Source organism: Narcine bancroftii, chromosome 8 (genome assembly GCF_036971445.1).
Source record: "Narcine bancroftii isolate sNarBan1 chromosome 8, sNarBan1.hap1, whole genome shotgun sequence".
NCBI lineage: Eukaryota > Metazoa > Chordata > Chondrichthyes > Torpediniformes > Narcinidae > Narcine > Narcine bancroftii.
This window is the reverse complement of record NC_091476.1, coordinates 154,893,117-154,905,328: the sequence shown is the minus strand read 5'-3', so window position 1 is coordinate 154,905,328 and position 12,212 is coordinate 154,893,117. Positions and strand designations below refer to the sequence as shown.

The following is a 12,212-nucleotide window of genomic DNA, read 5'->3' as shown; positions in this document are numbered from 1 at the left end:
TCCCTGTTATAGTTTGTCAAATACAATACAAAACATGTAAATTTTATATTTTTTTCTTATATATATATTTTTAAATTAAAAAAAAATCAGTCGTATGCACAGATGGATGTAAGTCACATACATCACAAGTTGGGGAGTACCTGTACTATGTAGTGTGTTTGATTTTTTCTTTATGATAGTTATTATTTTTAAGCATAATAATTAGGGGCTGGCATTGTAAGGGTTAAAATGTGTTTCATGCTCACCACTTGACTGTGGTTTTTTTTTGATTAGCATATTTTTATACTGTCTCCTAGCAACATCTTTGCTTCAGGTCATAATTAGTTTTTTTCTGCTTGTTTGGGAGATACGAGTTTAGTTTTTTGCTTAGGGGAATGTATGGCAAGAGAACCTTCTAACAATTTCTATTGAACATTTAACAACTTAGAATAATGTTAACAGTTCATTATCATTTAATATAGTTTGGAAAACTCAACTTTAGTATGAATTTGTTTGAATGAGTCATAGTCAATAACATTCTCTTAGCTTCCAAACAACTATAATGGAAAATAGTCACTAAAAATACATTAATCAGTTGTGACCTTGACTTGAAAAATCAACTGATAATTTCTACCCACAAGCCCATTGAATTCCTCCAGCTTCTCATTGTTTGCTTAAGGTTCCAACATCAGTAGTTTTTATGTTTCTCTTTAATTTGTTTTTTTCCTCTCTTTCCCAGTTCTGATCTTTGATGTTTAATCTAACATAAACTACTACTAACCCGCTGAATATTTTCAGATATTTTTGTTTTTATTTCACTGTATCTACTAATTCAAAAAATGTCCTCTTATATTTCCCATGATTGTTTTATTCCTGTATTGACTTGAATACCAATAAATTCTTAAAGAAAGCCATTTAAGAAATGATATGGAAATATGCCAGGTATCTAATGGGACTTACTTAAAATTTTCATAAATTTGCATCCATCCATCTAGAGTGATGCAGACAAACAGGGAATACATAGCCTTATCCAAACTTCCAAATGATTCTGGAACATAATTGCTAAAGATGATCACTCCAAACACAGCAAAAACCTGCAAAAAAGAAAAATCTTAATTTCTGTATCTTGAATGAGATGATTTTGAAGAATCAATGCCCACAGTGCAGGTTATCATCTAGATTATAAAAGCTAACTGAAAAGAAATAACTGCGAAAGTCACGTTGCAATACAAAGACTTCTGATGCAAATGACAAATATGTAAAATCGCTATAGTTGGATGAGTTGCCCATCTATTTGTTGACATTCATTTACTGAGATGGTGCGTTTCTTGACCACAGTTGAAGATGTGTTCATTCTGACAAGTGATCATGTTCCTGACTTGTTTTTCTTGTAGATGGTGGAATGAACTTGGGGCAATTGGAAGTCTACAGTTACACAACACTTCTCCGGCACTCATTCTCTCTACCACAGTGGCTCTCAACCTTTTTCTTTCCTCTCACATACCACTTCAAGTAATCCCTATTCTCTGTGATTAGTAAGGAATTGCTTAAGGCAGTATGTGAGTGGAAAGGGAAGGTTGGGAATCACTGCTCTAGACCCAATTGTTACTGAAATATTTTGTTTGAGAAAAATTGTCATTGGCCCATTTCCTTTGGAGTTATGAATCCGTGCACATAATGAGTCAATTATGTATGATTATAACAATGGTTTTCAAACTTTTTTCTTTCCACCACCATACCACCTTAAGCAATTCCTTACTAATCGCAAAACACCTATGGCACGGGGAATCATTGAAATGGTATGTAAGTGGAATGAATATTTTTGATTACCTTGCTTCTGCGTGAGTTATTCCAGACAGATGTTGTCAATTAAAAGGCTGATCACTGACCATGTGCCTGTCATGGCTAGATCTGGCATCAGGACTGACAAAATAGCTTGCAAGAAGGAGCAATAGGAGAAACCTATTTTTCAGCACTTGTCTGGGGATTCCAACTGACCAGAGACTGGAATTTAAAAATTAACTTAGTGTAAAACAATTCAAGTGAGGATGCCATCTCACCAGCTCTACACAAAGCCCTGGAACACATGGAGAGAAAAGATGCATTCATCAGGATCCTCTTTATCAACTACAGTTCGGCATTTAACATTATGATCCCCTTAAAACGAATCTGCAAACTCCAAGACCTGTGTCTCAACTCCCCACTGTATAATTGAATCTTGATTTCCTCACCTATAAACCACAATCAATAGGTGTTTTCACACTGTTAAAGCTGGGTGACCCTCATAGGACCTGAGGGAAGTTCCCAGGAAGGCTGAACCTCCTGGGCCTTTCACATCGTGGCCTTACTCCCCAGCAAAATTGCCTTCTGGGCATTTTAGGTGGGGTCCTGTCCCCAGCGATGACATCATGAGTGACATGTTTTGCACTCACAGGAAATCCCAACAGGGAATCCCCTCACTGTGGTGAATGTCTGCCAAGCTGCATGTCTCCCCTCTGGTGAGCCTTGCTGTACTAACATTGGCTGTGCATTATCTCCACTGTTAAGGACACGCCCCTTGGGTATAACGGTGTATGCACCTATTGTCTTTCATTATTGCACCATGAGTTTCTGCTAATAAAAGCCATGATTATTGTTTGACCACTTCGTCTTTGTCTACTTCATCAACTGGCACTTCACTCATTACTCCAAGTCTGCGGTCCTGTCACTTTATGAGATCTGTCGTTAGGTTTCTTATCCTAAAGCAGAAATGTAATGGCTGCAAGGGGTAAGTGTTCAAAACAGTATACAGCGGACTTCATGTTATTAACTGGGACATCTCAGCTGCATGTATGTGTACTTCCCCTGAGTGGTTAGAAATATCCGCCTCCAGCAGTCCGTCGCTGCCCCCCACCTCTGACCATCTGTTGCCTCCCCCCATCTAATTCCCAACAGCAGTCCGTCGCTGCCCCCTGCCTCCGACCATCTGTTGCCTCCCCCCATCTAATTCCCAACACAGCAGCAGGGATGCAGTGCTGCTGGAGTTCACCAGAGCGCTGCCCCAGCAGCTCACAGTGACAGAATGGTGGGGATGGCAACGGATGGATGGCTGGGGGCAGGTGATGGATGGCCAGGAGTGGGGGTGGTGACAGATGTCTAGGGGGGCAGTCAAAATAATTAATTTTGGTGTTGCATGCTTGCAAGTGCTGATGTCACAAAGGGTAAATCACTTGTTTCTTCGCACTGGCAGAAGGGGATTAGCGTGTGAACAATTCCATCTTTGTAATTGTTTTCAGAATGTCCTCTAGGTCTTCCCAGAAGGATCTCACCTTTGTACACTGCCAGGTTGAGTGGATAAAGGTTCCAATCTCCACACTAAATCTAAAACATATTTCTGAAATTTCTGGTTTAGATTTATGTAGTTTTTGTGGTGTGAGGTACAATTGAAGCAGAAAATTGTTTTGCACCAATCTGTTCCTGGCATTAATAACTGCTGTCATACTGTCCAGACACTGCTCGTGGATTGTTGTGATCAAGTCCGTCTCCCCTTTCCCTTGACTTGTGTAAGCCCGGCTTCGGGCCCTCACTTTGGAATATGAGATATGTCATAGAGATGAACTTACATGCATTCCCCTTTCGAATTAGAATTTCCATGTAACAGCACATGGGCAAGGCCATATTTGGTCCTAAATTATGACCCCATGCATTAATGGCATCATGAAGAAAGCATGTCAGCACCTTTACTTCCTCAGGAGTTTGTGGATGTTTGGTATGACATCAGAAATCCAGGCAAATTTCCACAGATATGTGGTGAAAAGTGTGCTGACCAACTGCATCATGGTGTGTTTGGGAACATAAAGCCCAGGACATCACAGGCAAAACCTCTCCACCAAAAACATCTACAGGGAATGCTGCCGTCAGAGAGCAGCAGCAATCATCAAGGATCCACACCACCTAGCACATGCTCTGTTCTCACTGCTGTCATCAGGAAAAAAGTATAAGTACCACCAGGTTCAGGAACAGCAACTACCCCTCCACCATCACACTCCTCAATAACAAATTCAATTAGGGATTCATTTAACAATTCTTACTCTTGCATTTTATTGATGTTTTTCTTCTCTCTGTATTGCACAGTCAGTTTGCTTACATTTCTTTATCTGTATTGATTTCTTTATTTGTTTATGTGTATGTTGTGTACAGTTTTTATTGCATTACCAATAAGTGGTAATTCTGCCTTGCCCACAGGAAAAGGAATCTCAGGGTTGAATGTACTCTGACAGTAAATCTGAAATCTAATCAAATTTAGGAATGGTACGTAAACCTACAGGTTCATTGGGTCAAGGCTGATGTACATTTGGGCAGGGTCCTGAATCACTGAATTCTGATCTTGAAAATACTGAGTGAGCACTTATAATTTCATATAGGTTGAACAATAATTCATTTTATGCGAATAACTGATTGTCCGTTTTAACATATAGGACTCTTAGGTGACTATAATGCAGGGTTTCAGCATCCTCTGCTTGTGTGGTGGAAGTGAGTTAAAAGGGGGACTAGTCTTCTGCTATTGGCACCAAAAATAACATCTCTGGATATGGTTATTCGCATTATCACTTAGTCTCATACTGATAGATGTGTGTCACTTCTGTCGAAACCAGGGGTGCTGTGTCCATGAACATTTATGGACCGTAAGATACTCAATACTGCACATTTAGGAAGAGCATTCATTCACAGCACCTGATATCATTCGCTTCAAATGGAATTGGCTGTGCCTGATATTGCTGTTCCTGCAGCTTCTTTGGTACATCAGCATCATTATTCTCTTCCTTCTCCAATCCCTACTGCTCTCCTGAGCTCCTTGGGCACAGGTATCTAAAATTGTGTTGAGCAGCAAGGGCTTAGGTGTGGCATGAATGAAAGGCTACAAGAGGAGACAAAGGGATATATGCACCAATATTCATCTGTTGGAGTCGTGGTTCCCTGAAATATAATAGGCAAGAAGAACTGGCGAGAAATGAAGAACTCATATGGATTCCCAGACACAGGCCACAAGAAAGACTTTCTCATGGCAAACTGCAACTTGAACCTTGATGCCCTTGTGATTCTTACCTTTTCACATCCATCACCCTTTTTCCTTTGAATCTTAAAATATCACCTTATCTCAAATGGAGTTATAGGGTCGGACAGTAGGGAAACGGGCTCTTTGACCCAACTTCCCCATGTGGAACAAAATGTTCCATCCACACTAGCCCCTCCTGCCTGTGTTTTGCCCTTAGAAAAAAAAATGGTGGACACTGCCAGAGCTGCTGCAATGGTGCAGACCCATTGAGAGCAGGGAGAAGAGACACAGCAAGGTTCTATAGCCCAGTCCAACTATTGACAGCTCTGTACAGGCTTTAAATGGCCTGTTTAAGGAGCCAATAATGTTTTATTTTAAATTCCTGTGGCTGTGAAGTTTGGGCCCAAGATGGCAGAGCCTGTGTTCGACAGGGAAGCAGAGGACTGGTGCAGGGCACCAGAAAACACCCACCAGTTTGAGAAGGAGAAACAGAGGAGTCGATCCTATAGGGCAGTGACCACCAGTGAGGGGCTCTACAGTTGAAAAAATCATAGGAGGCGGGCTGTTGGCGATTAGAGGTGAGGAACCCTCACAGGCTGCAGGTTGCTGGTGACTTGCAATGAAAGGACACACACACCAGGTCGCTGACTGCTGGAGACTGGCTTGAGACTGGCTGAAGGAGTACTAGGTATCAGAATCATGATGTGAGCAGGTGTCGGGGTCAGGAAGGGCTCTTTAATGCCCTTGGGATCGGAAGGCTTCTTGATCATGTCAGAGGCTTGGATGTAGATCTCAGATTGCCGACGGTTTGGACTGAGGTCCATGTAACTGCAGAAGCTTCGAAAGTGTTGGAGGCAAATACATGGACACCTAGTGACTCTGAAGGTTCTCTCTTTTGTTCTGAACGTAAGGAATGCCAGGTAATTTCTGTTGATGGCAATCTCTGACTGCCTTAAGATAGAGTAAATGTAATTTCATGTAATATTACATCTGTTTTATTACATGACAATAACCTCTTGAATATCCCTCTAAATTTATCCTATCTTTGTATCCATCCAATCTTTCCAGTTTTGATGGAAAGGACCAGCCTGCCCTGTTGATCATGGTGGTGGTGGTGAATTTATTGTCATACACATTGTACAATGTACAGATGCACCAAACAGGTACTTGTGAAGAAAACTAAAATAGAGAACTGGTTGAATTAAGTTAAAAGTGACAATAAGTACATAAGATAGCTATAAATATAGTCCTGCTGGGCATTTTCTTTAACACTAATGTATACCAGGAGGACTCTTGAGCATTTTATGGTACAAGCAGCATCAGTACAAAAGCAATCATTACTTACTTGTACTCACCAATGTGATCAGAATGAGCAGGATGATAATGTTGGCCATGTCGGAAATAGACTTGACGATCACCTGCACTATAATGGCCAGGCCTTTGATGGCAGCCATGCTCCTTACCATTCTCAGAGCCCTGAGTACTCTAGGAGGGCCAACACAGAAACGTACTCAATCACAATCCAAAAATAAAATATATATATGCACATTACTAAACTACATCGCTGGCCACTTTGACCAACAGGCTCATGAAAGAAAATGTTAATAAATGTCCCAATGGTGCAGTTTTATAATATCTCTTGGATGTGTTGAAAATAATTGGCATTGCTCTCTGCACGCTATGTGAAGAAGAGACGAGAGTGACATTTTCCTCTTTAATAAGTGGTTCAACATTCTTTTCAAAGCTCTTATACCCATGAAAGAAAATTGTAATTTAAGTCTGTCTGTGAGATACAAACTAATTTAATTAATGGAACAGTATCAAAATAGTTCACTCTGATTTATGTATGATAATCCGTCCTTCATACATTTTAACAGACAACTCAATCTGCTCAAATGATAAATATGTGGTGAAGTTAGCGAAACAGTGAGCAAAATGTTCAAGTGGAATGGCTTAATTAAATTTCACATGTATCAGGCAGGTCTTTATGCATGGTGGATTCAAGAAATGGGCTTAACTTTTCCAGTTCCTAAGAGGCAATAAGTGTACCTTACAATTCATCAGAGCTTCAGAAGCAGGTTCTGCACTAATTGAGAATTTGGAGAAGACATTGTTTTACTCCAAAAAAAAAGTGCAAAGGGATGCAAGAGTATCAGCCTGTCCTATAATGGAGATGAACTACGTATAATAGAAATTAAGTTAAGAGTAAACTAATTAGGCTATTCTGAAATATTTATTTATTCAGAATGAAAATGTAATGATTAAATCAGGAGTTATGAGCAAAATTTTACTACAGGTACTCCTCTACCTACAATGGGTTTATGATCCGACAAACCTGTCGTAGGTGGAAAAAAATCGTAAGTCGGGAAAGAATACAGTACTGCACCCACCGAACATTATAGCCGAGACTACCTTAAATGTGCTCAGAACACTTATGGTAGCCGACAGTTTGGCAAAATCATCCAAAACCAAAATGTAAGAAAAAAACACGCTTTCAACACAGTATTGGTTGTTTATACTTGCGGTTGTTTACACTCATTCACGTACCATCGTAACTTTGAAAAACCATAAGTCGGACCATCGTAAGTACAGGAGTACCTGTATATTGCCCCAGTGAGGTGGTATGTGGCATGTATTGTGATATAATTCATGTTCAAGTGTTTCTGAATACACGTTGCCAAATCGGCTGATGCACGTTCTGAATAGAGAATACAATGTTAAAAATCAATTGATCAAGGCAAATTTTATTCAAAATGGGTCACAGTTGGGAGAAAGGAAGGAATTTTAAAAAAATTTGACATACAGCACAGTAACAGGACATTTCGGCCCATGAGTCCGTGCCACCCAATTTATACACCATTAACCTAAACCCTAAAAATTATGTAATTCTAAAAATGAAAATAAAGCATGCCAGACTGTCCACATGACCCATCCTTGGAGTTCTAACTTGTCTTTAAGATATTGGGTACCTGCTTGTGAATAATTTAATATTTATTTTAACTTTAAATGACTATTGGTGATTCATTTCAAGACAGATGATCATTATTCTATTAACAGTACCATCCTACCTCAGTATATAGAAAATCTCATTGTTGCTTGCCAATGTGGAGCCCACAAATAAGGTGGATGTGATAATGAAATCAGCAATATTCCAGCCATCCTAAAAAATTGCCAGAACACAAAGAAATATAGCATCGATCTTTCTCAATCTCAAAATATCCTGAAGTATTTCAGTCACTGATGGATTTTTAAGTGCAGCCAATGGTAGTGCACTAAGGTACCTAAGTTAATCTGCTATGATGAAGAGATAGCTACTAGTCAGGATATTGGATGGAACTCTTTAATACATCTTTAAATTGTGACCTGGGAATTTTTTTACACCTGTCTGTGTGGTACGTTTTTGGCTGTGAAGGTCTGGTAACAAGTAGATGGTTACCATCTCAAACACTATTCCACTATTGGATGGCACATTTAGTGTCACAGTTTGTGCAATACTGTTATAGCACCAGCGACCGGGGTTCGAATCTGGCGCTGTCTGTAAGGCATTTGTACTGTGACAGATTATAGATATGTTTTTGGGAGATAAATTGGGGCAGGTTTTTTTTAGTGTAGGTCACATACAAACATTTTAAAACAGATCTTATTTAAAATAAGCTCTGCTCATGCTAGACAGGTCGGCTGCAAGAGCCTTTGCAAAAGCTTTGGAGAGTGCCCAGGAGACTTCATTAATGCATTGTTCTTTACAAAAAGGCAACAGATGAAAGAACTTATTGGAGCCACAGGCTGTCTGGAGTGGAACTTGCCGTTCTAAGAGGGTCATGTGGTTTTGCAAGCAGAGAGAGTAAAACAGGCTTTCTCTGAGAGAGAGAGAGAGAGAGAGAGAGAGAGAGAGGATCACTTCTGCAGTTTTACAGTCAGCAGGCAATTGGGACTGGAACAGGACAAGCTGGAAAGCTTGTGGAAAACCCCCATTTGGAAGACGGGTTGTGTGTACGTTACTTAGTTCAGCTTGGTCAAAGCCCTTGTGGTTCATACAAAAGGAGAGGACTGGCTGCCTAATGTTTCACTTGAAATCAGAGAAACAAAAAGGAACTCTGTGGTGACCTGAAAGAAAGAGGTTATCATCTGGAAAACTCTGATGGGGCAAGTTTCTTCAGTAAGAGACTGAAGTGGCTGGTTGCAAGGCATCAGTTGTGGGTGTCCAGAGAACAACAAATCTCTCTCTGAAAACTGACAAAAACTTTCCTGAGCGGCAACTATTTACCTTTCAAGCACCAAACCCTGGTGGTTCATAAATATTAAATTCTGTGCACAGTATAAGAATTGCCTGCAACCAGTGAACTTGGAGAAATGAGAAGCAAGATTGGACTGTGAATCAAAGAAATTTTCTAAACTTACACACACATTATATACACGTCTGCTTAGAATTAGAAGGGGGTTAGGTTAGTTAAGTTAATAATGATAATATAAAGTTCGATCCTGTTTTCATGTTTAAAGATAATTAAAAGCAACTTTTGTTTAAGTAACCATTTGTTTTGGTGAATATCTATTGCTGCTGGGTTTATGGGTCCTCTGGGCTCGTAACAGTACATTCTCCCCATGTCTGTGTGGGTTTCCTCTGATTTCCTCCTACTCTCAAAATGTACCAGAGGCTGTCGGTCAACTGGGCGTAATTGGGCGGCATGGGCTCATGAGCTGAAAGGGCCTGTTACCATGCTGTATGTCTAAATTTAAAAATATTTAAATTAAAAAAAAACATTCAAGGGAGATCTCCCTGCAAAACACGTCAGGCATGTATTTGCTGAATGGGTTCCTCCAAAAGAGACCATTTAATTCCCAGTTTACAGGGAGTTATGAACTATTCTAAGTATGGTGGGGTTGAGATGTGGAGAACTGTAAAAGCTAATGTGACATCGCCAAGGATCCTTTGGCTCTCAATGGTTCATTACTCCAACAGAAACTTCACTGGTAAGCTGAACCCAAGTTCTGTTTTTATTTCTACCGCTTAGTGACACATACAGAAAATAGCCAGAGCTTAAGCAAGTAAGTTGGCCTCACGTCAAGGCATTAAAAAATGTTGGTAAGAAGTTGTCTGAAGAAAGGGGGAAGCAAACTAAGAAATGACAGTGGATTTAGGAAAGAGACCAAATAGATGAAGACATTGAATGAAATTGGTGAGAAGTAGTGACTGCTAGTAGAGAAGGAGCTATACAAAGGAATTTAAGAAATCTAAAGCATGAGGTAGGCCACGGAGTTGGGGGGTGTTGCTGTTTATGGTTCTGTGCAAGACCAAGAAGTCAGTTGTAAGGAGATAATTGCTGAATAAATAATGGACTAAGTACTGGAATATATGGAAGCAATGGCCCTTTTTCATTTCACTAAGTACGTACTGAATATCAATTGCCTATATACACTATTAAATACTAATCTCATTTTATTCTTCTCACTTTCCATCAATTTCCCCGAGATTCAATGTATTTACTGACATCCTGGGGCAATTTGCATTGGCCAATTCACCCGCCAACCAACATGATTTTAAGATGATCGAGGAAACTGGGGCATCCAGAAAAAAAAAAATCCATGCAGTCACAGGGAGAAGTTCCCTAATTATTGGACTGAAGGTTGCCATTGAACTCACATCATGAGAGGTAGCAGGCTCTAGAGAATAGTTTAACAGAACAAAAAGAATACAGGCAACACTTGGCCCAAGTGTTCGTTCTGAACATTCTCCTCGTCAGTAGATCTGAATCACCTATTTTGTTGAAAGATTTCTGCAAACCAGCACCCTGACATGAAGAAAATTAGGGTAGTTGTCAAATGTCTATCAAGTTCAAAGTTCAAATCTATCGAGGTATATTCATCCACGTTTCTGTTCTGCGTAGGAATCTACTTTGTTCCAATGAAAATATATTCAGTTCCGAGAAACTTTCACCAAAACCTTTATTCAAACCTAGTATCACCTTTTATTTATAACACAACTTATTCATGCAAAGAAATCACATGCAATATTTGCAACTTTAGCATTTTTGGTAATCCACACAAATGAAAAACAACTTATTTGGCACAATTAATCAATACATGGAGGTGAGGGGGTTGGAGGGTTATTGGCGGAGAGCAGGAAGTTTGAGCTTGAGGAGTCATTCTAGTGAACCAGTGCGGACTCGAAAGGCCGACATGGCCTGTTTCCGCTGCGTAAATGGTTATACGGTTATGGTCAAATGGGTTTGGTGTGATTCCTGGTGAGTGCTTCATGCCGATTAAACAATGAACATATTCAGGATCACTTTGGCTGTTATTTTTGCAGTACTGATCGTTAGCTTTACATCAGCAGAAGAGGTATTTACCTTCCAGAATATCCAGAAACCGTAGTACCATTTCAGTAACATCTCCCAGAGAAAAATCGTCACCACTACCTGCTCAAGTGTCTCAAAGATTGTGGAGTACCTCTGTGTCGGGAAAACAGCAAGGATAATGAGGCCATAGGAGCATTTAATGATCTAAGGCATATCCAACAACAATAATCCCTGATAAGTTTTATTTACAAATGCAATTTGACCTCAGGTATACATTATCAGCAATAATCTAAATAACAAATTTAATTTTTAATTTCAATTTAATTAAAAAAAATTTAATTTGGAAATATAGTATGGTAACAGGCATGAGCCCACACCGCCCAAATACAACCAGTTAGCCTATTAACCCTGGAGATCTTTGAAACGTGGGAGGAAACCAGAGCACTCAGGGAAAACCCACAGAGACACGGGGAGAAACTCCTTACACACAGCGTTGGATTTGAACAGGTCTCTGGCACTGTAATAATACTACACTAATCAATGGGTTAACTGTGCCATCCTAATGAGTCACTACAATGTAGATCATTGGAATTAAACATCTTACACTATCTAAACTAGCAAAAGGGGTACACCTGGGCAAACAGTCATGCAAAATCAGCCCAAACTCCATCTGAACTATCTTTCCAAAGTCGACAGGACTGTATACAGGGACTGAGATGGCACTTGCAAGAACTGGTGGAATGACAAATGCGGGATCTCAAATATTATTACCCTAAGAGGACAGCATCCATGGAATGACTGCCACTCAGTGTTTCAACAATCCAAATATTCAACCTGACTACTTAAAGAAATATTTCTTTATAAAGCAATTTGAAATGATCTGAAATAGCCACGAATGGTGCCAC

General features: G+C 39.8%; 1 protein-coding gene across 1 annotated transcript in view; it reads right to left on the bottom strand.

Annotated features, from left to right (window-relative positions):
• The window catches only part of LOC138741910 (cation channel sperm-associated protein 4-like), a 63,768-nt gene that overhangs the window by 31,380 nt on the left and 20,176 nt on the right, over nucleotides 1-12,212 (bottom strand). The window contains exons 4-7 of the mRNA XM_069896139.1: nucleotides 11,359-11,460; nucleotides 8,083-8,174; nucleotides 6,370-6,499; nucleotides 940-1,073 (exon numbers count right to left, since the gene is read on the bottom strand). Of these exons, the coding sequence (XP_069752240.1) occupies nucleotides 940-1,073; nucleotides 6,370-6,499; nucleotides 8,083-8,174; nucleotides 11,359-11,460 (458 nt within the window). The remainder of the gene's footprint in view (nucleotides 1-939; nucleotides 1,074-6,369; nucleotides 6,500-8,082; nucleotides 8,175-11,358; nucleotides 11,461-12,212) is intronic.